This window comes from Oryctolagus cuniculus, chromosome 11 (assembly GCF_964237555.1).
Source record: "Oryctolagus cuniculus chromosome 11, mOryCun1.1, whole genome shotgun sequence".
NCBI classification, from domain to species: Eukaryota; Metazoa; Chordata; class Mammalia; order Lagomorpha; family Leporidae; genus Oryctolagus; species Oryctolagus cuniculus.
In genome coordinates this window covers 34,373,925-34,401,439 of record NC_091442.1, presented here as the reverse complement: position 1 = coordinate 34,401,439, position 27,515 = coordinate 34,373,925, and the positions used below count along the sequence as shown (strand labels likewise).

Below are 27,515 nucleotides of genomic sequence, written 5' to 3'. Positions count from 1 at the left end.
TTCTCTTTCTGCGTGATCAGTCTTAGGGAAGTTTACTGATTTTATTATTTCTGTCAAATAACAAACTTTTGTTTGTGTAGATATTCTGATTTGTATTTCAATACTTTCTGATTTTAATTTATTATTTCTTTCCATTTGAAATCTTTGGATTCACTCTTTTTTCTATTTTTTTTACCCCACTTGAGTGTTTACCTCATTAATGTTAATATTATTAAATATATATTTATATATATTTAGAGAAAGAGAGAGATAGTGTGCTAGGCTGTAATTTTCATTCCAAATATCACTTTAGCTATCTTCTACACATTGATAAATAGTGTTTGTATTGTCATTCAGTTATAAGTACTGTGTAATTTCTGCAGATATGTCTTTTTTTGACCTAAGAGGAAGAATGCTTTTTAAGTTTCCATATCTTTCTTAGTGGAATGATACATGTTAAATTTTATTTCTCATTTTAGTAAGTGGATACACACAAATATACAATGTGTGAATTTAGAAGGCAACTAACCAGGTGGCATAGAGAAATAGTTTCTTTTAAAAAAAAAAAGTTATTTGGGGGCCGGCACCATGGCTCACTTGGCTAATCCTCCGCCTGTGGCGCCGGAATCCCATATGGGCCCCGGGTTCTAGTCCCGGTTGCTCCTCTTCCAGTCCAGCTCTCTGCTGTGGCCCGGGAAGGCAGTGGAGGATGGCCCCAGTGCTTGGGCGCCTGCACCCACGTGAGAGACCAGGAAGAAGCACCTGGCTCCTGGTTTCGGATCAGTGTAGCTCCAGCCATAACGGCCATTTTGGGGGTGAACCAACGAAAGGAAGACCTTTCTCTGTCTCTCCCTCTCACTGTCTGTAACTCTACCTGTCAAATAAATAAAAAATCTTTAAAAAAAAAGTTATTTGTAGTTGTGTTGGAACCACCTATATAACTGAATAGAAAGTTGAAATAAACAAGTATTAAGTCAAACAAGGAAAATAAATTTTAAAACACCTTGCTGGATAAGTTAGCAGTAACTCAGAACTGAAGATAATTTAACCTCAAGTGAGCTGAAGTCTACTTTGCAAGATATTTGGAAAAGGTGGTAAAGAGGTCTTAATAATTAGCACATTTATCATGTTGAATTCTGTACTTCACCTTGGGCAGTGTAAAACTGTTCAAGTTAATGAAGTTTTATCATGGCTGAAATATTTCAAGTTTTTGAGCTCAAGAAGACAATGTCATTTCTATGTATAGAAGGCCCTTAAACAAACTTCTTATCTGAAAATAATATACAGAGAATAGCATTTTTTAAAATAGAAATAAACTAGAACCTGAGAGATACTATACTATCATGGTGCAAATAAGCATTAATCAAAATGATTAATGATCTCCACAGAGTTTCCTTATTGTGAGGCACAAATAACTCTCCATGTTGACTGGGAAGTGTTCTTGCCCAAGGGCTGAAATGGTGGTTCATTTTCAGGTCAAAATAACTATGGAATTCCATATCCCCTTGGTGGCCCATATTTACAAATAGAATTTAAGCCAACAACAGCACAGCATTAAAAAATGTACTAGATGCTATGATGCTGTCTATTTTATCAGATTGCAAGTTCACCATTACTTATCATGCTAAATAATTGAAATGTATTGTAAAACTCAACATCCAGGTAGCTGGACAGGTGTCCTGTCATGTTCAACACAAGGAGGAAATTCCAGGTATTTAACAAGTGAAAGGCCAAGGAGCAGGGGAGCTAACACATGCACGCTCTACTTTGTCCTCTAATACTTGGCCTGTGGCTGGGGGAGAGACGAGTTACTCGAAGCCTGAAACTTCACATTCAGGTTGTAACCCTAAGAGCTGATCTTCACTTTGTGCTGTATTTTGTGAGGCATAAAATACAATCTTTCTGCAGGACATAGACTTCAGCCTAAGAGCCACCATCTTGTCAGGTGTTACTCCTCCAAGAGAAGGAAGCTGGCTGTGCCTGACTACTGGTGTGCTAACCCAGCCCGGAGCTGACAGCATCTGGATACTGACATGGATGATGAACAGCACAGAAGAAGGTGCCATTTGTGATCAGTGGGAATCAAGTGCAGTACTGGATATGACTTTTTTTTAAAAAAGATTTATTTATTGGAAAGTCAAGTTGTAGAGAGAGGGAGAGACAAAGGGAGAGAGAGATCTTCTATCGACTGGTCCACTCCCCACATGGCCAGAAGCTTCATCCAAGTCTTCATTGTGGGTAGCAGAGGTCCAGGCACTTGGACCGTCTTCTGCTAATTTTCCAGGTCATTAGTAGAGAGCAGGATCAGAAGTGGAGCATCCGGTACAGGAACTGGTTTCCAAATGGGATGCTGACATTGCAAGTGGAGGCTTTTACCTATTACACCACCATGCCAGCTCTGTACCATGACTATTGATGCTGCCTTAGATCTCCTTTACCAGCTGTGGCTAAAGGGGAGGGTTTTAAGATGTTCCCATTTATCAAGACTGCTGGAGGCAAATCAAGGGCAGAGGATCACCCTCCTGCTAATCTGAATTGTCCCATCCAGAATGAGCAGATAACTACACATGTGAGATGCTTGCAGGGTGAACCCCACTGGAATGTAGGAATGACGTTTTGAATTATATTGATTTTTATGTCATATTTTATATAATTCTGTTTGAAAATAAGCACATATATTGAGTGTAAATTTATTTTACCGGTGGTAGTAAACAATCAAAAAACTGGAGACTACTATTCTGCAGCAATGAAAATAAAACTTTATAGCAGGTACAACAGCAGAACACCTACACAAAACCACGGGTGTTTTATATCTCAGATATACATGTGTTCAGCACACCTAAACCTTGCTGGGACTATGTCTTTAAGTCAATGCCATATTTCCCCTTTGAATGTTCACAGACTTACCTTTCTCGTTCTGCTTTATTCTTGATTGATTTATCTTGGCTGATGGCTTTGCTATTTTCCATAGAAATCTTGGCCTGGTGAGCTCGCATTTCCTTGCTTTCCCTATACATTGAAAAGAAACAAATTGGGAGAGGGAGTATGGAGAGTTAGTGTTTAATTGGAACAAAGTTTCAATTGGAAAATTTGGAAAAGTTCTGGAAACAGATGATGGTGGAAGGTATACAACGATGTGAGTATACTTAATGTCGCACACTTAAACATGGTACAACGGTAAATTTACTTTATGTATATTTAACCATAATTTAAAGAGATGGGAAAACAGAACAAATTCAGTTTGTAACTATAGCACTAGGTTCATTTTTATTTTCATTGTTGAGCTCACCAAGTTATTTTATGTTTTGGAAAAAGGAACAACCCACACACATGTGGATGCTGTTCCCTGAGGGGCAGTGTGCCACCTAGTGGTGAAGTAACAATGATGATCTATTAAGAAGAGAAAATACCAGGGTACTTCAGAAAGTTTGTGGAAAATGGAATTAAAAATTAGTTTGGTGCAAAATTTTTTTGAAATCTATATATACACATATGGAATCTTCAACAAGTTCATGAAAAAAAACTGGGGGAGGGGCAGTACTGTGACGTAGCAGGTGAGGCTGCCACCTGCACTGCTGGCATCCCATATGGCCACTTCTGATTGGGCTCTCTGCTATGGCCTGAGAAAGCAGTGGAAGATGGCCCGAGCCCATGGGCTCCTGCACCCGCGTGGGAGAACTGGAAGAGACTCCTGGCTCCTGGCTTCAGATCAGCCCAGCTCTGTCCGTTGAGGCCATTTGGGGAGTGAACTAGTAGATGGAAGACCTCTCTCTCCCTCTCTCTCTTTCTCTCTCTCTCTCTCTGCCTCTGCCTCTCTGTAGCTCTGAATTTCAAGCAAAATAAATAAATTTATTTTATTTTATTTATTTTTTAACAGGCAGAGTGGACAGTGAGAGAGAGAGAGAGACAGAGAGAAAAGTCTTCTTTTGCCGTTGGTTCACCCTCCAATGGCCGCAGCGGCCAGCGCGCTGCAGCCAGCACGCTGCGGCCAGAGCACCGCGCTGATCTGATGGCAGGAGCCAGGAGCTTCCTTCCTGGTCTCCCATGTGGGTGCAGGGCCCAAGCACTTGGGCCATCCTCCACTGCCTTCTTGGGCCACAGCAGAGAGCTGGAGTGGAAGAGGAACAACTGGGACAGAATCTGGCGCCCCGACCAGGACTAGAACCCAGGGTGCTGGCGCTACAGGCAGAGGATTAGCCTAGTGAGCTTCGGCGCCAGCCCCAATAAATAAATCTTTTTAAAAATACTACAGATTTGAAAAATTTTCCACATCAACATAAATTTTTACTTGTATTTTCCATGACTTTTTTGAAGTATCCTTGTACAAAGATTTCCATCTTTGCTCCATGTTATTTGGTACCAGATGGGCTGGGAGATAGATGTTCTAACTTTTACAAGTGATCTTCCTGTTTCTGGCTGCCGGCGGTAATGAAAGGCACTAAATGTTTCAAAGAAGCACCAGCAGCAAAAAAAGGATGTTTGCATGTAACTAATCCCTGTGTGTGCATGCACACATGTGCATGACAAACATTCCTATCTTTAGATTACTTATGTGAACATTAAAGGGATAAAATTTACAATACTAAAATGAGTACGATTAACAAAAATTACTCTGAAACCTATTGAGATCTCCTTAAAGCACTGACTATAAGTGGGTAAACAAAGAGTCAGGCAACCTAAGTGATGTTATTTGCTATGCATCAAAAGGAATAGATAATACTGGAGTGGGAAGTTCTTCAGAACCTCAGCAGCAGTAATATGCATAGAGATTCTGGACCTAAACAAAGGGGAAAAAAAAGCTGCTCCCAAATTTTCTCTACCTTGTGAGTAAATAGATCATTTTAAAAATTCATTCATTTCTCAAACATTTGTCAATGACTAAATGTTGCTGACAAATGTAAGAAAACCAGGGTTTGTAACCAAGAACAGCAGCTGTGATGGTGGAAAAACAGAATCACCTGGTGTTTGAGGGAAAAAAGCTTAAACACTGTTCTTGCTTTGAAAAGATGCACCTGCCATTGATATATTTGTTAAGGTGTTTCCATGCTCAATGTAGGGTTTCTTCAAATGACTTCCTAAGCAAAGCAAAGTTTGATTTTTTTTCCTTCAGATGAAACCCATTATTGTGAGCAACTGTTTTAATTTTTTCATCTATAAAAATGACAGAAAACTGCTTTATTCTATGAAGTATTATTGGATAAGGGGAGACACTTAAAACCTGGTGCTGTAGCAATGGTCAAAGACAGAATGAAGACAGGATCTTTCTATGTATGGAATCAAGAGTATTTTTAAGCAAAAAAAGATGACAGTTACTGATAACATACAACTGAACAACATAAGATGCATGGAGTGTAGGACATTTTCATAGAAATGTTGCATGGTAGGTATACAACTTTCAGTTGGTGCGATGGTTTGGACATTAGCGTGGATGCTGAATGTCCCCCAAAGGCCTATGTGTTGAAAGCTTGGTCCCCAGATTGATGCTACTGGACAGTGGTGGAGGCTTAAGGAAGTGGGTCTAATGGGAAGTCCTTAGATCACTATGGGATATGCCCTTGAAAGGTCGTTATCTGGAGAGGGTTGTTAAAAGCAGGAATCTGAGTTGGGCTTAGCTTCTCTCTCTTGCTTCCTGGTTCACCATGTGATTCTACCTCTGCCAGTTCCATCTTCTGTCCTCAGGAGAGGCCATACCAAAAGTGCTGCCCAATCTCGGACTTGTCCCCTCCAAAAGTGTGCACTAAATAAACCCCTTTTAAAAATAATCAGTTGCTTCAGGTATTTTGTTATAGTAATAAAAAGCTGATTAATATAGTTATCTCAAGTGAGAATTAGAAACCAAGGCAAAAACACAATGCTCCTGTGGCAATACCTATCATTCCAGATAAGGCTGGGAATTTGGGCATGAAACTATATACCTCAAGCAGCTGGGATTTTAAGTTTTTTTTTGTTGAATTTGCTTGTCTAATGCTTCTATTTTATACTCTTTTGTGTACACTGATAGACCCTAACTATGGCATATAGTGGCCACTAAGTGGGAGGTGAGCAAGGTGCAACAAAGCTGTGATGAAAAGACTTAATCAACAAAATCTCTCTTCGGTGCAGGGAAAAGTCCAGCTCTTCATTTGCAGTATTTCAAATGCAACATTCACTTTGCTGAAGTGGGGTGAGTCCAGAGAAAACCAATACTTCTTTGCTGTTTCTTACCAGGCTGGTCTTCCTAAAATTCACTGAAGTCCCAACAATGAAGAGACAGGGAAAAAGGCTCTGCCCACAGTTATCCATTGAATGATTACAACTGAATCACTGTGGGAGCTCTACTGTCTGGTCTTTACGTCTCCCAGTGTTTTCTCTTCCTGAGACTCCAGGTCACTTTGCAAAGGCCAGGTCCAGCTCTTCCATTGTGTGAAGTTTCCATGACCACTCAAAGGAGACAGAGCTCTTTCAGAATGGAAGCCCTTCGTATCTGTGACACTCCTTACTACCACTTGTCATTTGACTTTTCAAGTGCGTGTAATGTCCTGCCAATACTGGCAAGTCCTCTGATGGCGGAGGCTACTTCTTAGAGTTCACCTTGTTCACATCAAAGAATATACATATAAGAGTAACTGATATGGTAAGTTGATTCACTCACAGCCTTACACACACACACACACACACACACATGAATGCACACCACAACTGACCTTTCATAAAAATTGGGAGGGTACTCTAGAAAGGGATGGCTCTACTACCTGTCGTGGGACAGTTTCAGCTGCTGGGTTTGTTGCTCGTGGGCGTTGATTAGCAGCTTTTTCAACAGCTCACACTGCTGGCTGAGGTGCAGGTCCCGGATTTCTTGCTCCTCTGCACTGTGGGTGTTGATCATTTCCGACCACTCCTTTGTGTGCTGTGCCACAATCTCTTTGACCTGTTTGGGGGAAAAGTGATGCCAACTGGACTCCTCGTACATCAGATATGTGATTCATGCATTCAAATCCCTCTCACCAATTTACTTGGTAAATACCTAGACACCCACAACCTAAAAAAATAAGTATTAATCAATAAGAATCACAAAGCCAGTGGTTATAAAAACAATTCAATCACGTTGTCTCCAAATACTGAATGGTGACTTATATTTCACTCCCTAACTTGATCACATTCTGCCTTATCTGGGCCTTGAGCTCCTTGACCAAGTCGATCAGCATTCTCTTCACCTCGTGCTTCTCCAGCTTCACTGGTCACAGTTTGAACAGAGAGCTATGTGTTTCTTGTTCCTGGGCCAGGACTTACCAAACCAACCCTAACAGACACCGGGGTGGAAATTCCTCCCCTCCTGGTATCCACGCTCTTGGTGATGTGGTTTGCTAGCTATTCTTGTCAGAAGCTGAGATCTCTTTCTCCATATCCTTTCATCTGGCTAACTGTGTGACCTGCTTTAGACTATGAGACAGCAGCAAATGTAATGCAAGCACAGGTTGGGAAAATGCTTACCCTTCTGCTATGCTTAAAATCTTGGGACTGCCCTGTGTCTGAGCCTGTGCTAGCTTGCTGAAACTTGGGAGATCACCGAGGAAAAAACAACCAGCAGCCAAACACCAGATGTGCAAGTCCGGCCCCCAACTTCTGCCTACCAGAGACATGTGAGTCCAGCTAAAATATGAACCTCCAGGTAGAGTACAATCCAAATTTCTAACCCACTGAATTGTGGGCTAGTAAGTAGAAGCTGTTGAAAGGCACAATTTGGCAGAGTTTATTATGCAGCAAAAGCCAACTGACATCATTACCAAAGTTTCTTCTTTCCTATTTAGGCAAAGCATCTAAAAATAATGGTATGTGGCACAAGCATTAATTCTTCAGCATTCCAGGAAAGAAAAGAGAATGAGAAAGTGGGAAGCAACTTCCCAAGACACATGGCTTGGTTTCCATGGACTTCAGGCTGTACAAATACACAGCAACATAGAGGACTTTCAGAACAGCATGTCTGGTTCATGCATAATGAGAACTATAGGTCTGGACGAAGAACTGCACATAGATCTATGGAGGCCGGTTGATTTGACCAAAGCTATCAATGGGAACTTTCTTTAAAGGTGTTGCCCACCCCCCTTAAAAAATCTATTATGGCTGGAAGAATTGTTTGTGTTCTTGAGTGGAACTTGGCACTCCATTCTCCAAATGTCCACAAATTTAATTAAGGTTTCTTGAGCTCCTATTCTCTGCTGTGTTTGGGGAAATCCAAGTAATTACGTTCATCTCTTAGGCAATCAAGTCTTGATTTTTTTCTCATCCAAAACTTCCACAGCAGTTGGAACAGAGTAAGACTCAACTCCTAATACCTCTAATGTTACTTATAGAGAAGTATATGCTGTAGATTTTATAGGGCAGTATGTTTTATATTTTATACAGTACTTCTTTTTATTTTCTTCATGTATTGCTTCATCTGATGCTTTAGAACAGGAATACAGGGTCATCTGGCCCATGGGCTGAATAAGGTATGCAAAATTATTTGGTCTGGCCATGCAAAGGCAACCACAGGTGGGGCTCTAAATTCAATAAACCTGTAGCAGGCTAAATTTTAAGTTCATTATTTTGTATGGCCTGTAAATGATGTTATAAGTATCCAAATGGCCCTTGGCAGACTGGGGGTACCCTATCCTGCCTAAGAGTTAGACATCATAAATACTGTTAGCATATTTCTAAAGACAAGACAAAAACAGATGTTCCCTTAAGTGGCTCTTCTCAAAACTAATGAGTTTTGGGAATTCACAAACCACAGGATCGCTCAACTGCCCAAGACTTGTGATTTCTGATTTTACTAGAAACTCCTTCTAAAAAAAATTATGAAGCATCTTCTGCAAGGCACTGCTATTAAAATGGACACTTTCTTACCTTAGATTTGTGATCTGATGTCAGTGTCTGAATTTTAATTTCTGTTTCTTTTTTCATTTCAAGACAATTACTTCCCCTGAAAATAGAAAACTGCAAATGAATGCCAGAAATTATAAATCTCCCCCATTCCTTTGTTACAAAGCTTTCTGATGAAGACAATATCTTCATCAAATATGAGATGCCATGGCTCATTGGGCAACATCAGTATTTCTGGTAATAGATTCATACCTTTCAAAATATTATCTGTATCATGATTACTCAATTCAACTACTCCACAAAGAAATGCTTTAGACCTAACAATTATTCCATTGTTAAGGGTCTGTTGACAGAGTTTCCATTTTGGTTCATCTTTTTCTTCCAGCCATTTTTCAGTTATTCAAGAAAATATTATTTGGGATGAAAAAGTGGAAAACAGGGCCTCAGCTTTGAAATTAATTTTTAATTCTTTCCTTTCGGTTTTAAAGCCAGATTTTTGTCTTTCAAACATGCCAGTGAGGGAGAAAATAGCATTTCTTGGCATCACAGGGTAATTTTGCTTCTTATTCTATCACGAGTAGGAAATATACACTAGGCAACTGCCCAGCAGCCATTACTGCTTATTTTCTGATTATGTTTTCCTTTTGGAATATCCATATTGTTGCTGAAACAAGAGCAGGTCATGAGCTTCTGTCTTCATGCATGCTCTGGTTTATTAAAGCCCAAATCAGAACGCTTCGTTATGTTATTGAAGAGTTGCTTGAGAAGAAGCATTGCTCTAAAAATGCAAGGGCTCTCATCACATCTATTCCTTGTCAGTGCCTGGCACTGAATATTTTCTTCCCTGCTCTCACTGAGCTTGTAGCAATGCTGAAATATTTCAGTGGCTTAATTCTACATAAAAATCTTCCATAAGGAAGTATTTTTTTCAATTATTTGTGAGTAAGATTTCTTTTTCACATCAGAACTAGTTACAATGAATTAAAAGATGGCAGGACCTTCGCTGAGGACCTTCCCTAAATCCTAACTAAGTTGACTGAGACCATGACCTGTTACAACATTGGTGTTTAAAATGAGTCTTGGGACCTGCATTGTGGCACAGTGGATAAAGCTACCACCTGCAATGCCAGCATCCCATATGGGCACTGGATTGAGTTCAGGCTGCTCCACTTACAATCTGACTCCCCGCTAATGACCAAGAAAAGCAGCAGGAGATGACTAAGTGTTTGGGACCCTGCCACCCACATGGGAGACCCAAATGAAGCTCCTGGCTCTTGGCTTCAGCTGGGAGCAGATGGAAGCAGAGGGAAGCAGATGGAAGATTTCTGTCTGTCTCTCCATCTTGCTGTATAATACTGATTTTCAAATAAATCTTTAAAACCATGAATGAGTCTCTTGTTTTCTAAGAATAATTTTTAAGAGTGAAAACTGAGACAACTCTAAGTTTATCCTTAGGCTACATGAACAACTGAATTGTGGGAAAACAAAACATAAAAAGGGAGAAAGCCTCCACAAGGAAATAAACAGTATTACCCCTTTTTCTTCATGGCTTTCTCTAGGATCTTCTCATGAGTCGACTTCTCTTTGTCATACTGCGCCACGATCTTGTCCACTTGGGTGCAGTGTAACTTCTGCATGGTGCTGTGCTCCTGAGTGAGAAGAACTTGAGATTATGAGCTGGACTTGGAACATAGCTGATACACTTCACATTGTCTTGCATTCATCATTTTCACCAGTGTCAATCATTTCAAAGTCCTTTCTTCTACATGCATAGGACAATGTTTCCTTACAGTTTCCACCCATTCACCTCTGTTATGCTCTTAGAGACCTAACTAGTCTACATTGGTCCTCAAACACTCAACTTCAATCACCATTTTTTCCTTTCTTTTACATGCTTAATATACCTATTGATCATGTGGTGTGCTTTCCAAACACCTGGCACATTTTGGAAAGTCTTGAATACCATCACTACACGAGTGGAACTGTGGCTGTTACCATTAGCTGAATTTCAATCCACATCACTTGATATTGTTACTAACTCCATTATCTAGATGCATTCATGAGGATGACTAGGGAGTTCAGGAGCTCTGGTCTTTGGTTTAACAGATATTTAAAATATTTTTTTAAGCTGCTTCATTTAATTGCTGAAATTAGAAATACAAGAATACTTTGAAAATAGCTATTTCTTTATAAACATTATTTCCTCCTGAACAACTAAAAAGATATTTGGCCATGGCAAGAGACTTATATGAAACTGGATGTCTTTGGCTGTTCAGCCTCCCAAACACAGAGGAAATCAATACAGAGGAAATCAACTTTATCAGTTTCATAATTAACTTTATTACTTGATGTGAAAGCCTAATCTTACTCTTGAGAAACTTAGAGAAATAGGATGGCATTTATAACTACAGTAGATGTTTTTCAGGTTATATAGCTATACTCACAGTCATATTTACTTTTGCTTACTTAAAACAAAAAAGTAAGTGATTTAATTTAAAAATATTAATTTTCTTCCTAAGGCAGGCTTGATCGACCAAATTGAATGAATGAATTCCTTCAGAGGATTTCATAAAATACAGCAGTACTCCAAAAGTTTCTTGGAAAATGTATATTATGAAAAAAACTATGTATCGATTTAAAATTTTTTTGCAACAAAATAAATTTATCTCTTAATTCAATTTTCTATGAATCTTTTGAAGAATTTATATATATATATATATAAATGAGGAAATGATTATGAATTTCTCCAAGACTTCCCAGCTCTGTTTGTTAGTGCAAATTCAACACAGGACTTGATCTACCATTCATTTATACATACCTGCTTCAGAAATGCACTGATGCACAAGGCCTCAGTGTTCCTCACATTGGGAAAGAGAGTGGAGGTGGGTGATGCTGAATGGAACGATTCCTGGAATGGGAACTAATAACAAGTCCAAAAGTGATGCTCTAATGGTGTGAACTTGAGGTCAGGGAAAAACAATATCTTGCTTAATCTGTAGTTGGAACACTCTATAGATCTAGATATGAGTATTATCAATGTCTGTGCACTTCGTGCCATAAACACACTTTGTTCAGAGCACATGCAACATTGCATTGAGTCAAGGAGATGGGTTCGTCAGTCTTGTATCCTACAAAAGGTCACTTAACTTTATTAGAAGTTGTTCATCTTTAGGTAATTGATACATTATTCCTACTTCAGAGGGTAGTCAGGGTTAAAAATAAGTCTGCTACAAATCACATTTCAACTACTTGTTATACCTTATTCAAGATACAGTGACATACAAGCCTACATAAATTATTCAATACCCATGATAATATAAGGAGAGTGTGCTGGTACATTAATTAAATCAATAAACCTTTATTCCAAGCTTGATCGACTGCCCCAGGAATAGAGAACGCACAGATGTATCCCTGAATATATTTAATTACTCTTGCAATGTCTTGGAGGGTCAAGGACTAGTACAAAAATGCCCCATTCCTGGTCTTCTTTCTAAGATTTAGAAACCATCATGCTTGTCTAGCACATGCATGGACAAATAAATAAGGGACTTCCTCCAAGTCTCAAAATAGAGGTGTAGCATTCCTATGTCTCTCATAAATATCACTGTGGTAAAAGACAATGCCCTATGTACCTGGGTTCCTGCCACCCATGTGAGTGATCTCTAGATGGAATCCCTGGCTCCTGGCTTTGGCCTGGTACAGCTGTCGTGGGCATTGGGGGAGAGAATCAGCAGATGGAATTTCTCTCTGTCTCTGCCTCTCTTTCTCTTTCCCTATCAAATAAATAATTTTTTTAAAAAAATCATTGAAAGCACAGGAAACATAAAAGCTTTGAGCTTGGAAATAAGCTGACACAAATAGTTTCATAAAAAATAGTCTAGGGAACCTTAGTAACCTAATTAGATACAAGGAATGAGGCTGTACCATGAAGTTGCTCGTGACAGATTCAACTCCATGAGATAATGCTTTACAAGGACTGGGCAAATCTTAGTGTACCAGCAACTTGGCACAAAAGCAGGTATGAAGTAAATGCTCAATAAACAAGAGTGTTTGTTGCATGAATGAAAAATAAGCAATGGGAAAGTAGTAAGAGAACTTGGATTCACAGCTCAGTCCATAATTAGCCAACTAATCATGAGTAACACATGTGAATCTTTGCAGGTCTCAATTTCTTTACTAGAAGAATGAGCAACATACCTTTGCCTAATCTCATGGATGAGTTGTTTACGAGCTGCAAAGTGACTTGTTGTATATAGGAATAACTGGAAAAACTTAAAGTATACAGAATTAAAATGACTACAGTGGAGTGGGTGTTGTGGCTCAGCAAGTTAAGCCACTGCTTCGGATGCCTGCATCCCCTATCAGAGTGCAGGAATGGAGCCCTACTCACTGGCTTCTAATCCAGCTTCCTGGTAATGCATTTGAAAAGGAAGCAGATGATTGTCTAATGGTTTGGGTTCCCATCACCCCAGCAGGAGATCTGGATGGAGTTCCTGGCTCCAGGCTACAGTCTGGCCCAGCCTTGGCTATTGTGGGGACATTTAGGGAATGAATTACTGGATGGAAGATTGTTTTCTCTCTCTCTTTCTGTTTTTCTACTTTTCCAATAAAAGTAATTAAATTTTTTTATTAAAATAATTACAGTACTGGAGTGCTGGTTTGAGTCTCCACTGTTCTGCTTCCTGATAATGCTCCTGGGGTACCACAGATGATGGCCTACATGCTTGGATTCCTGTCACCCACACATAAGATCTGGATGGAGTTCTTCGATCCTGGCTTTGGGCTGGCCTGTCTCTGGCTGTTGTGGGCATTTGGGAGTGAATAGTGAATGAAAGCTCTCTTTCTTTTCCATATCTCCCTCTCTGTCAAATAAAAACAAATAATTAAAACAAACAAATAAAAAAAATCTTTCAAATAAAATAGACACTACCATCTTAGTTTTTAAAAATAAATAAAAGTAATACAAATGGTAACAAAAACCAGTCCTAAAAATTGTATGTTTCTCTCTGTGCTAAAAACCCCATCCCTGGGTGGTAGGCAGTGTTTACTGAACCGTTTCAAGATAATGTGGCTCCCAGACAATATTTCTTTAGGAAAGGAATGAGGATCCCACTGATAGACATATGACTCCAGTGAAGCCCCAGACTCCTGTTCTGTGAAATTAAGAGGGTAGGAAATGCTAAGCCCATTTTACCTATTAAAAACTCCATCACTGATTTTACTCTTTGAGTCTTTAGTTAAAATCAAAAGAAACAATGGAATAATTTTTTTATTCAGGGAAAGAGTACCAAAATTAAATGTAGTGACTTAAAGTCCTTAAAGTCAATCATAACTGAGACATTTTGGGGGAAAAAAAGTACAGCTTTTTGCAGAACTTGTATGTGAGTTTAGCATCCCCAACCCAAAAACCTGAAATCTAAAATATAAAGTGCTCCAAATCCACACATCTTTGAGCAGTGTCAGGACACCACAGGTGATGCTTTCTGGTAGTTTTTACGTATACAAACTATGTTCATATACAAAATTGTTTAAAATATTGTCTAAAATTACCTTCGGGCTGCATGTATATGCTATATATGAAACACAAATGAATTTCATATTTAGACTTGAGTCTCATTACCAATATATATCATTATGTAGAGGCAAATATTCTGAAATATAAAAAAGAAAAAATGCAAATCCAAAACATTTCTGGTTGCATCCATTTTGGATAAGGGAAATTACTTCATATTGAAATTAAGATTGAATTCTGCTTCTTTTGGGGAAAACTGCTGTTCCAACTCATTCTTGCCATTGTGACAGTGGGTGTGAATTACAGTTTGAGTGCATTGTGTCTGCTCAGCACGTGACTCTTATTATAAACGAAAATGTACTCTGTGCTGGGCTGGTGTTGTGGCACAATGCGTTAAGCTACTGCCTGTGACACCAGCATCCCATATGGGTGCTTGTTTGAGTCCTGGATGCTCTATTTCCAATCCAGCTCCCTGCAAATGCATCTGAGAAAGTAGCAGAAGATGGCTCAAGTCTTTGGGCCCTGCACCCAAGTAGGCGACCCAGATAGTGTTCCATGCTCCTGGCTTTGGCCTGGCCCAGCTCCAATTGTTGGGGCCATCTGAGGAGTGAATCAGTGGATGGAAGATCTCTTGCTCCTGCTTCCCTCCTACCTCCACTCTGTAACTGTCTTTCAAATAAATAAATAAATCTAAAAAGAAAAATGGATTCTATGAGTAGCTGCTATGTCTTTGTCCCTCCCACTTCATAATAAAATCTGTCCTTAAGGTTTGCTTGTTTTTAAAGATTTATTTATTTATAGAGTTACAGAGAGGCAGAGGCAGAGAGAGAAAGAGAGAAGTCTTTCATCTGCTGGTTCACTCCCCAAATGGCTGCAACAGTTGGAGCTGTGCCCATCTGAAGCCAGCAGCTAGGCGCCTCCTCAGGGTCTCCCACGTAGGTGCAGGGGCCCAATGACTTGGGCCATCTTCTACTGCTCTCCCGGCCATAGCCGAGAGCTGGATCAGAAGTGCAGCAGCCAGGACACATATGGGATGCCGGCACCGCAGACAGCAGCTTTTCCTGCTATACCACAGCAGCAACCCCTGTTCTTAAGGTTTTAGCATGAATTAAAACCGATGGATTTAACATCAGTCTTAGTGTTATCAGCTTAACTGTGTGCATAGCACAGAATACATTTCTCATTAGTAGCTTTCCTGAAATTCCAAATATTAGTAGGTTTCTCAGACATTTTATATGATTCTGTGCAGGTTGATGCTACAAACTTGCAGCCAAAGGTCTGCATCCAGGTTACAGATATAGATCTCAGCTTCTAACGGTTTGCTTTCTGGTCTACATAGTGTTTCAAGAAGATACTGAATTAGGGTCCAATATTAAAATACCAGGAAATTTGTGTAAGATTTCAGATTTTGTGATTTTCCTTTAGACAACAAAGCTGGTTTATACAATATAAGGCACCAACTGTGAGTGCTGAGTCTCACTTGTTCTTTGGACAAGAATGAGGGTGTCCCATTTTTCTGGAGTCTAGATATATCCAACTTTCTGCTGTTCAAATGCTTGGCTCCTGTAGGAATTTGAATTGTTATTCTTCCTCTAACATGTTCCTGGGACTACTTAGCACACATTGTGTTTTAATTTTTTTTTTTTTTTCTCTCTAAGGATGTGGCCACATTGGACAACTGGAAAGTATGGCTGGGAGCCGGAGTTGTGACATAGTGGATGAGTCCCAGCTGTCCCACTTCCTAATGGCCTAGGAAAGCATAAGATGGCCCAAGTGCATGTCCCCTGCCACCCACTAAAGCTCTTGTCTCCTTTTTGGCTCTTGGCTTCAGCCTTGCCCAGTTCTAGCTGTTGTTGCCATTTGGGGAGAGAACCCATGGATGGAAGAACTCTCTCTCTCTGTCTCTCCCTCTCTCTCTCTGTAACTTTAATGTTCAAATAAATAAACCTTGAAGAAAAAAGAGAAAGATAAAGAAAAAAATTCTTATTTTCTAAGGAAAGTAATCCTAGTTCTGGACCCCAATGATTCATGTGGAAGGGTGACAGCTCTGTGTTTTTCAGTGTCTCAACTAACGGGCTCTTGGAAACCATTCCCCAAGTTTCCACTTCAAACTGAAAAGTAGTTTTAGAAAGTGAGACACAAGTAGAAGTCTGATTGCCTGCTATATTCAGAGAGCTGAAAGCAATTTACTATTACCATTTTCCAAGAAATAAGATATTGTCACAAGTACCTGGATCTCACTGGGGCTCACATGATCATTACCCCTATCTTTCCTTACCCATATACTCACAACAATCACAAGTCTATTTCTACATTTCTCTTTTGCAAATGGCAGATTCTCCTAATCAATCATTATTTCTTCTCTGTTCTGTATCAAACTTTCAAACTTGCAAGTAAGCTATCTTTTGGACTATATCTTTTAAAGCACTGAGATTTAGGCTATGGATTATCTGCTTCCTGTTAGGTCTAGGAAGAAGAATTATTTATTGAGGCTATAATGTAAGAGCTGAGATTTGCCTGCAGTCACCAAACAAGAACTAAGCAGTGATCCCTGCTCTTAGCTACCAAGTGCCAAGGTTGGAGCATGGGCACAGTTGGGAGGGTGCACTCTGGGCCACCTTTCTTCCTTGATAGGTAATTTGATGACCAAGGCCTAGGGGTGGCAAAACTACCCATTTTAGGTAGCTTCAATATTGTTACAAGAGAGTTGTAGATATCATTTCACAGAAAGGCTGAGAGAACTTATTCTCACTGTAGCTTGACAAATGGTAAAGCTTTTATTTCTTATGGAGGCCTGATCTTCATCTTGCAAGCAATTAGTGGGGTTTCTGGTTTCTGATAATGTGCAGGGAAATAGAAGAGTGCTAAATAACGTGCCTCAAGAAACAGTTCTGAAATTTTTTGCAAGCACACGAAAGGAGCTTATTCCAAATGTATTTCCTAGAACTCTCTGTAGGAGATTATAACTAAGTCTTATAAGGGCACAAGACTTTGTGTTTTTATGACACCTAGAGATTTGTGCCCAGTTAGGCTCATGATTGCTCTTAAAAACCTGTAACTGAGACCATCAGGATGATGGTGTGTGGAGAAAAGGAAAACTAACGTGGGAAAATTCACAGGCAGCTGAATATGGTGGCTGCAGGCTTGAGTTTGACGGAATGAATTTGGTTTAAATTCTGGACCTACCTTCAAAAACTAGGTGACTTAGACTACTTGAGTTTCTGTTAAGTATAAATTATCTCAGCTATGAAATCGTTGGTTGACTGAAACAAGGGCCACAGTTACATCCCTGCCTATTCATATATCCACCCTGCTGTGCAGTGTGACTTTGTCACCTGTCAAGAAGTAGAGTCTTCATCTCTTGAGCCTGTCCCAGACTTATGACTTGCGTTAGCCAACAGAATGAGGTGGAAGTCAGTGTGCTGGGTCCAACCTGAAGCCTCAAGAAACCTGGCATGCTCTGTATGGTGTCTTGGGACCTCTGCCATGTGAACAAACCTGGAGTAGCCTGCTGGGAGACGAGACCACATGAAGCAAGAGGAAGTGGGTTGGCAGAGGTCTTTCTACGTCACCCAGCTCCCTACCCGCCTACTGCCTGCCAACCTGGGAGAGACAGCAGATGCCTGAGTGAACCTAGCTGAGATCAGAAGAATCCTCAGCTGGACCCAGCCCAAGCTGCTGGCCCACAAAATGACAAGACAAATAAATGGCTGTTTTACGTCAGGACATTTGTATGGTGGTTTGTTACCCAGCAAAAGCTAACTGATACAAGTTTGTTCAGTTATAGACCTGCTTTATATAATTGTCACAAGAATACCTAAGAGCAAGTACTTCAGTAAACATCAATATGTATTAGTATTAACATTTTAAAAACATCAACAGACCTAGCATTGCAGTATCTTATATCTAAGAGCTGAGTTTGAGTCCCAACTGCTCTACTTCCCATCCAGTTTCCTGCAAATGCACCTAGGAAGGCAGTGGAGAATGGTCCAAGTACTTCAGCAGCTGCCACTCATGTGAGAGACCCAGATGGAGTTTCTGGCTCCTGGTTTCAGTCTACCCCAACCCTAGCTGTTGAGGCCACTTGGGGAGTGGAAGCGAATGGAAGACACCCTCTACCCCGTCTCTCTCTCTCTGTCTCTCTCTCTCTCTCCCTGCCTCTCTTTCCCCTCTGTCTCTCCCTCTGTAACTTTGCCTTTTGAATAAATGAATGAATAAAAACAATGACATGGGCTGGCATTGTAGTGCAGTGTAATCCACCACTTGAGACCCAAGTACCAATGTGGGAGATCTGGATGGAATTCCAGGCTGCTGGTTTCAAACTGGCCCAGACCAAGTTGTTGCAGTCATTTGAGGAGTGAATCCATAGGGGAGGGCTTCCATCTCCCTCCCTCCCTCTGTCACTCTGCCTTTGAAATAAAATAAATTATTTTTAAAAAATACTGACGGAAAAATTAACATTAGGATAAACAATATCAAATCGAGTTTAGGCACCAAGAGTGTCAAATGATAATAGACTGACTGCATCCTACTATCATCCATTGTTTTCGTCTTTCAGTTTATAAGATAAGCATGATAGCAGAGGGGGCCTTGGTATATAGGAGGCACATACATATTCATATATATTCTTAATCTTAGAAGTTGGCTTGGAAGAAAGAGTGGGAGAAGTAGGGAAACGTAGGTTGAAAAAAATTACAGAATGTCTATGGACAAAAAGGTATAAATAACAGAAAACAATTATTTGCAAAGCCTTTGTATCATTAAAATAGGCAAAAAAGAACTCCTTCATAATAAAAGTCTAAATGTGGTAAATTGTAAAAGATATGAGTGTGAGAAGTAAACAAATGGATCTTGTAACCAGCCTCAACTAGTGGTAATACACTGGGCAAAAGACTCATCTCTCAAAACTTCATTTTATTCATGTCCCATGTGCAGAGAGTACTACTTAGGCTTCAGGGATTCTGTGATAATTTGAGCATGTATATAAAATGTGTGACACAAAAGTATCACTCCAAAAGTGCTAGCTTTATTATTAGTTTTATTTAAGAGATTCTAGAATTCAGATTTCATAAACCATATTGTCAAATCAACCTGAATCAAAAAGTGAGGCCCTGTGTATTTTTTAAAGATTTATTTATTCTATTTGATAGGAAGAGCTACAGAGAGAGCGACAGAGAGACACAGGGAGAGAGAGAGGTCTTCCATCTGCTGGTTCACTCCCAAATGGCCATGATGGCCAGAGCTGGGCCAGTCTGAAGCCAGGAGCCAGGAACTTCTGGGTCTTCCGTGTGGGTGCAGAGGCCCAAGTACTTGCATCATCCTCTGCTGCTTTCCCAGGCCATACCAGACAGCTGGATGGGAAATGGAGCAGCCAGGACTCAAACCAGCACCTGTATAGGACACCAGTGCTGCAGGCAGTGGCTTTTCCCACTACATCACAGTGCTAGCCCCCATGTATTAATGTAGGAGATGAAATTCATTCCTAAGCTTGTAATTACACACATGTGACTTAAATTTCCAAGGTGCACGAGGATATGAAGAAAGCAGCAAAATGAATCTGCGTGCTTAGAAATGCTTCTGAAAAGCACCCAAAGGCAATGGGTGAGTACTACATACTGTACTGCAGCAATTTACCTCTGTTTCTTGACTTCAGGCATTTTGAAGGCTAACGCTTCTTCCAAAAAATGCATACTAAAGCTGTTATGAAAGTCCAGACAAATTCAGATGGTACAAGTTAGACACTATTATAATGTGGAGGTGCCAAAGGAATTCTAAGCTGTTTTCTGAAAATAAAGTTGGATTCATCCAGCCTTGTGGGATTTCCTAGTTAGTGAAGGACAGGAATGTTTCCCTGCCAGCCAGAGAAAAGACTGATAGAATGAAGAACAAGACATCTGGAAGTGCAGGGGGAAAGCTACCAAAACCAATTCTAGACTATCTCACAGAAAACTCTTTCCCCCTCTTGACTGCCTTTCTGATTATCCAGGTAGACCTACTAATTGACTCAATTCAGTTTAGACTGCTTGTCTCACAGGGTTTAAACAAGGAAAGCCACAAAAACTCTGCTCTGTGTGATGGAAGTTGAGTTCTAAAGAACCAAGGCGCATCCCTCCTTAGTAATGTTCCAGGTAACCTGTGGGTGGACGATGTCCACAGTAGATGCAGAAATTCCTTAACATCCCATCTGTAGACACTGCATTTGACCCAATAGAGGGAACTCGTTCACTTGGTGAAGCATCCAATATTCTACGTAGAAGAGAGCACTGAGTATTGGTTCTGGACTCAGATGATTTGCTGCTTTCTAACTCTGGGACATTAGTTACATTACTTAACCTTATTAATCCTTAGTGTTCTCATATACAACATGAGGACTTCAGGAGGATTCCCCTTATATGGTAGAGCATATTAAATGGGACAGTACATGATAAGTGCTCAGCACAGCATCTAGAAAAATACCAGGCATGCGAAATTTCTAGCTACTGTTATTGTTATTATTATCTGTCAAAATACATTTCCTGGTCATGCCTCATGTAAATACTAAATGAGGCCAAAAAAATTTACATTTCCAAATAAGCCCAAAGGCCACTGAAGTGCCTGCCCAATGAGAGATCCAATTTAAATGCAAGGAAAATCTGTTAGGTAATGCTGTGGCATATGGACACAGCTCCATTCCTAATAATTAGTCCTTTAAGTTGCATTTGCTCCTATTTCCTTTTCTCTCTCTTTTCTGGCACCTTTCCATATTCCAGCTTGCTGCTCATAAACCATACAACTGAAATTCCTAATTTAAGTAGCTCTATATCCAATAGCTTCATACTTAGAAAAATCTGTGGCAAGTATTCCTGTTGAGCAATGAAAGCGATTCAATTGAAACTCATGAAACTTAGGAAGAGCTAGTCTTTGAAGTGATCTCTCTATCAGCAAATCCACTAAGCCAACAGTTTATTACTAGGCCAAGATTAGACCCAACTCATCAAATAAGCACAACAGCTAGAGCAGTGATGGGAGAGCAGGCAAGGCTGTGCTCTCGCTATCTGGCATGACTCCACGGTACATCGCTCCAGTCGAGCTCTGCATGACATGCTTTGGTGTGTGAGGCTTGGGTCAGAGTACAAAGAAGTGGGAATGCATGATTAGTAGAAAAGAACTCAGAGGTCTTTTTAAACTAAGAAAATTTCTCTTTGTCTCGTTGCCCTTCATGGAAGAAGACACACATTATCCTTCCAACAGCAGCAGATGTTGTTTTTTGTTTTAGGAAGGAAAGAGATGCTGCCCCGTTTTTCTCTTTTCTCTTTCAGAGGAAACAGGAAAGAAAAAAATTTTTTGAGTGCTTTTCAACCTAGAGGAGAATTCCTGGGGCTACCTCCTGCTGTTCTCTTAAATTTGCACCTAACTCTTATAATTTCCCAAAATCACTGACAAAAATGTTTCTTATAGGTAAAAAGGAAAAACAAATACATTTCACAAGTAGGACACTGGACGAGGTTTACATAATGGAGAAAAAGTTAGCGCTCAGAGCCTGCTATCATCTCCTTCTACATACTGGCTGTGCCAAACTATTTGACAAGAGTCCTAAAGAATTCGGGAACTGAGTGTTAAGATTGTGAGCTACTCTTTAGTAGACAGGCTATCACCCATTATTTTATATAATGTCATTTTATTAGTGGGAGAATTTTTAAATGGGTGCAGTTTGGTAATGCTTTTGAAATAATTGTTGGAAATGTGGACTACAAATCAGCGACAACAATCCCAAACAGATGGCACTTTTCCATTCCATTGCTAACCAGTTAAAATGAAGGTATCACAACCCAGTTGGCTAGTATTAGTGCCTAAGTAGTATTTTGGGTATGAATGACTTATCAGTATAAAACACAAAACAGTAGTTGTAGGTTTTCATCAGAGAAGTAAAAGTAAAAAACAAATAGGCAAAATAACACACACACACACACACACACACGCACACACACTCAGAGGCATACACAAAGAACTGTACCTTTGCATGTTTCTTCTTTAAAGAACTTAGCTCCTTCTGTTGTTTCTTTAAGTGCTTCAAGTAAGCCTTGGGGAAAAAAGATGATCAAAATAAGTTTTCAGTAGTCATAATCCAGACACTTGGTGTTACAGGAGTGTTTGCAAAATGACTGAACAATTTTACCTTCATCTGCTTCAAATCTTCTATTCTCACTTGAGGGATGAGTTCAATACCTAAAAGAAGAAGAAGTCACTTGCTAAAAATTAGAGTAACTGATAATATAAAAATCAGTTTTGAAATCTCATCTAGGGGAGATCCAAGATGGCAGAATAGGGAAGGAGCTTACTGCTCTAGTCTAAGGGAAGATAAGATTAAAAGAAGTGGAGAGGCCGGCGCCGCGGCTCACTAGGCTAATCCTCCGCCTAGCGGCGCCGGCACACCGGGTTCTAGTCCCGGTCGGGGCGCCGGATTCTGTCCCGGTTGCCCCTCTTCCAGGCCAGCCCTCTGCTGTGGCCAGGGAGTGCAGTGGAGGATGGCGCAGGTGCTTGGGCCCTGCACCCCATGGGAGACCAGGAAAAGCACCTGGCTCCTGGCTCCTGCCATCAGATCAGCGCGGTGCGCCGGCCGCAGCGCGCCGGCCGTGGCGGCCATTGGAGGGTGAACCAACGGCAAAGGAAGACCTTTCTCTCTCTCTCTCTCTCTCACTGTCCACTCTGCCTGTCCAAAAAAAAAAATAAAATAAATAAATTAAAAAAAAAAAAAAGAAGTGGAGAGAGTGTAGCCTCAGGGAAGAGTTAGGGAGAAAATGGCAGAGGAAACTTTATGCAAATTAGGGGGGAAGAGTGGACCTCTGAGGAGGGTGTGGGCATGCACAGCTCAGGACCCCAGCAGCTGAGAAGCTCAGCACCAGTTCTGGAGTGAGGTAGGACCAGACTGCAACAGCTCAAGCCACTGGTGATAAAGCTGTAGGAAAAGCTCGGTGTGGGCCTGGCTTGGAGCCTTGTGGGGGGGCAGTATACCTGCCAAACTGGAGGAAAAAAAGTGAGGGACACATTTCTCCCTGACCACCCTGTCCCAGCACCCAGCACCCTGTAACAAGTCAAGAGAGGGCAGGTGCCATTTTGGACATACGTAATAGATGCGCCAGCTCGTGTCTGTGCACCCAACAACCAGCCAAGCGGAGACACCTGAGTCTGGCAGAAAGAACTGACAGGAGGCTGGGCGATCATGACTGTGGGAGGCTTGTGTCCCAGGACTGTGAAAACACTGTGGGTGCGTGGGAGGGCTCAGGGTATGGCTTGGACTTTGGGCAGTCACTGTGGGCCACTCCACATGCTTGGGGATCCCTGATTCCCTGGTGAAGGTCATTGCTGTGGGATCTGTGCTGACACCAAGGACTGTACAGATCCTTTGTGTAGTTCCTGGGGCAGTGCAGATGAATATTGTAACAACTGGGGCTAGCACCCAGGCACCAGTTTCCTTTGAGGAGAGGGGGTGAGCATGAGACTAGGTGAACAGAGCAGAATAAACCTCCCTTCTGTTTTTTTTTTTTTTTTTTTTTTTTTTTAAAAAGAGAAGATTTACCATGCCCAACCTGGTGTCACCTTGGACACTCCCTTCACCCTGGAGCACTGAACAGGGCTCCCTGGCCACACCCACCACACATCTCTGGTTTTTTGAAAAAAATAAACAAAATTGACAAACCATTGGCACAACTAACAAAAAAAAAAAAAGGAGGGGGGAGAGAAGACCCAAATCAATTAAAGTAGAGATGAAAAAGGAAATGTAACAACAGACACCACAGATTTAAAAAGAATCATCAGAAACCACTACAAAGAATTGTATGCCAACAAACCAGGAAACCTAGAGAAAATGGACAGATCCCTGGACACATACAATCTACCTAAAGTGAGTCATGAAGACACAGGAAACCTAAACAGACCAATAACCACGAGAGAAATTGAATCTGTAATAAAGACCCTCCCAACAAAGAAAAGCCAAGGACCAGTTGGCTTCATCACTGACTTCTACCAGACATTTAAAGAAGAACTAACTCCAATTCTTCTCAAATCATTCAAAACAATTGAAAGGGAGGGGATCTTCCCAAATGTTTTCTATGAAGCCAAAATTATCTTAATTCCTAAACCTGAAAAAGATGCAACAGAGAAAGAGAACTACAGACCAATTTCCCTGATGAACATAGATGCAAAAATCCTCAACAAAATTCTAGCCAATTGAATCCAACAACACATCAGAAAGATCATTCATCTGGACCAAGTGAGATTCATCATTGGTATGCAGGAATGGTTCATCATTTGTGAATCAATCAATTTAATATATAATATTAACAAATTGCAGAAAAAACCATATGATTATCTCAATATATGCAGAGAAATCACTTGATGAAATACAATACTCTTTATGATTAAAACTCTAAGAAAATTGGGTATAAAAGGAACAGTTCTCAACACAATTAAGGCAAGTTATGGCAAACTAACAGCCAGTGTCCTATTAAATGGGGAAAAGTTGGAAGCATTCCCACTGAGATCTGGAACCAGACAAGGATGCCCACTCTCACCAATGCTATTCAATATAGTCCTGGAATTTTTAGCTAGAATTATTAGGCAAGAAAAAGGAATCAAAGAAATACAAATTGGGAAGGAGGAATTCAAACTATCCCTATTGGTTGATGACATGACTATGTATATATATATTGGGGATCCAAGAGACTCCACCTAGAGACAATTGGAACAAAGAAGAGTTTGGTAAAGCAGCAAGATATAAAATCAAAACACAAAAACAACAGCCTTTGCATGCACAGACAATACTACAGCTGAGAAGGAACTTTTAAGCTCAATCCCATGCACAATAGCTACCAAAAAAATCAAATACCTTGGAATAAATTTAACCATGGAAGTCAAAGATCTCTACAATGAGAATCACAAAACATTAAAGAAAGAAACAGAAGATACAAAAAAGTGGAAAAATTTCCATGTTCATGGATTGGAACAATAAATATCATCAAAATGTCCATTCTTCCAAAAGCAATTTACTGATTCATCAGTGTAATACCAATCAAAATACTAGACATTCTTCTCAGATCTAGAAAAAATGATGCTGAAACTCAATGGAACACAAGAGACCTGAATAGCTAAAGCAATTTTATACAACAAAAACAAAGCCAGAAGCATCACAATATCAGATTTCAAGACATACTAGAAAGCAGTTATAATCAAAACAGCCTGGTACTGGTACAAAACAGAAGGATAGGCCAATGGAACAAAATAGAAACACCAGAAATCAATCCATGCATCTTCAACAAACTTATCTTTGACAAAGGAGCTAAATATCAATCCCTGGAGCAATGGAACAAAATAGAAACACCAGAAATCAATCCATGCATCTTCAACAAACTTATCTTTGACAAAGGAGCTAAATATCAATCCCTGGAGCAAGGACAGACTCTTCAACAAATGGTGCTGGGAAAACTGGATCTCCACATGCAGAAATATGAGGTAAGATCCCTACCTTACACAAAAATTCACTCAGAATGGATTAAACCTAAATCTATGACCTGACACCAATCAAACTATTAAAGAACATTGGGAAAATTGTGCAAGACATTGGCAAATGCAAAGAGTTCTTAGAAAAAAACCCCAGAGGTATGTGCCATCAAAGACAAAATTGACAAATGGGATTACATCAAATTGAGAAGATTCTGCACTGCAAAAGAAGCACTCAGCAAAGTGAAGAGGCAACCAACAGAATGGGAGAAATTATTTGCAAACTATACAACTGATAAAGGACTAATAACCAGAATATGTAAAGAGATCAAGAAACCCAATAACAACAATACAGACAACCAGTTAAGAAATTGGCAGAGGACTTAAGCATTTTTTCAAAGGAAGAAATCCAATTGGCTAACAGATGAAAAAGTGCTCAAGATCACTAGCCATCAGGGAAATGTCAATCAAAACCACAATGAGGTTAGCCCAATTAGAATGGCTTCCATACAGAAATCAACAAACAACAAATGCTGGTGAGGATGTGGGGAAAAAGGTACCCTAACTCACTGCTGGTGGAAATGTAAACCAGTACAGCCACTATGGAAGACAGTATCTTCACAGTATGGAGATACCTACGAAATCTGAATATAGACCTACCATAGAACCCAGCCATCCCACTCCTGGAAACTTACCTAATGGAAATGAAACCAGCATATGAAAGAGTGATTTATACCCCTACATTTATTGCAGCTCAATTCACAATAGCTAAGATATGGAATCAACACAAATGCCCATCAACTGAAGACTGGATAAATAAATTATGGGATATATGCACCATGGAATACTATACCATGGTGAAAAAAATGAAATCCTGTCATTTCAAAAAAATGGGTGAAACTGGAAAACATCATACTTAGTGAAATAAGCCAGTTCCAAAAGTACAAATACCATATTTTCTCCCTGACCTGTGATAACTAATAGAGCACCTAAAAGGTAATCTATAGAAGTAAAATGACACTTTTGAGAAGCAGTGATTTTGAACAACCCTTGTCTCGATGCTGAGGAACAGTTTTTCCATACTATTTGTTGAACTCTTTACTTAACATAGAGTTAACTGTGTATGTATACATTTAATTGAAAATACATCTTAGTAAAAAACAAGAATGGGAATAGAAGAGGGAAGAGGAAGAAAAATGGGAGAGTGGGTGGGAGGGTGGGTACGGTGGGAAGAATCACCATGTTCCTAAAGTTGTAATTAGGAAATGTATGAAGTATATATTCCTTAAATAAAAGGTTTCTGAGAGAAAAAAAGAAATCTCATTTAAATACTTCAAAGTAGAATTCTATGTCATGTTATAGGTATAAATATTAATCTCTATTACAAAGCAACTGACTAGACAGCTGAAATGCTTAGGGTCTTGGGTCAGGTTCCCTGCAAGTAGAGCCCAAGAAGAAGACTCAAATACTCTTACCCAGGGCAGACTCTCAGGGCAAACCACTAGGAGAGTGAGGGGGTCAAAGGGACAAAGGAAGAAAGTGGGGTATATTTCCGGCTGAATTCCAGCCTCAGCCAGATCTTACTGAGAACTCTTTGGTGTTAAATGGCACTCAAGAGCTATTCTGCCTTCATGAAAGGAGAGTGGACTTTGGCAACCCAGGGTTGAGCAGCTGAGAGCTCAGCGGTTTTACAGACCTTCTAGGCATT

The 27,515-nt window shown here is 40.2% G+C and overlaps 1 protein-coding gene across 37 annotated transcripts in view; it reads right to left on the bottom strand.

Annotated features, from left to right (window-relative positions):
• The window catches only part of PLCB4 (phospholipase C beta 4), a 439,427-nt gene that overhangs the window by 8,231 nt on the left and 403,681 nt on the right, over positions 1-27,515 (bottom strand). For all 37 annotated transcript variants that reach the window (XM_070052074.1, XM_051846249.2, XM_051846237.2 and 34 more), the window contains 6 exons: positions 22,488-22,537; positions 22,326-22,391; positions 10,354-10,469; positions 8,845-8,920; positions 6,711-6,886; positions 2,887-2,988 (listed from right to left, as the gene is read on the bottom strand). In XM_070052074.1, the coding sequence (XP_069908175.1) occupies positions 2,887-2,988; positions 6,711-6,886; positions 8,845-8,920; positions 10,354-10,469; positions 22,326-22,391; positions 22,488-22,537 (586 nt within the window). The remainder of the gene's footprint in view (positions 1-2,886; positions 2,989-6,710; positions 6,887-8,844; positions 8,921-10,353; positions 10,470-22,325; positions 22,392-22,487; positions 22,538-27,515) is intronic.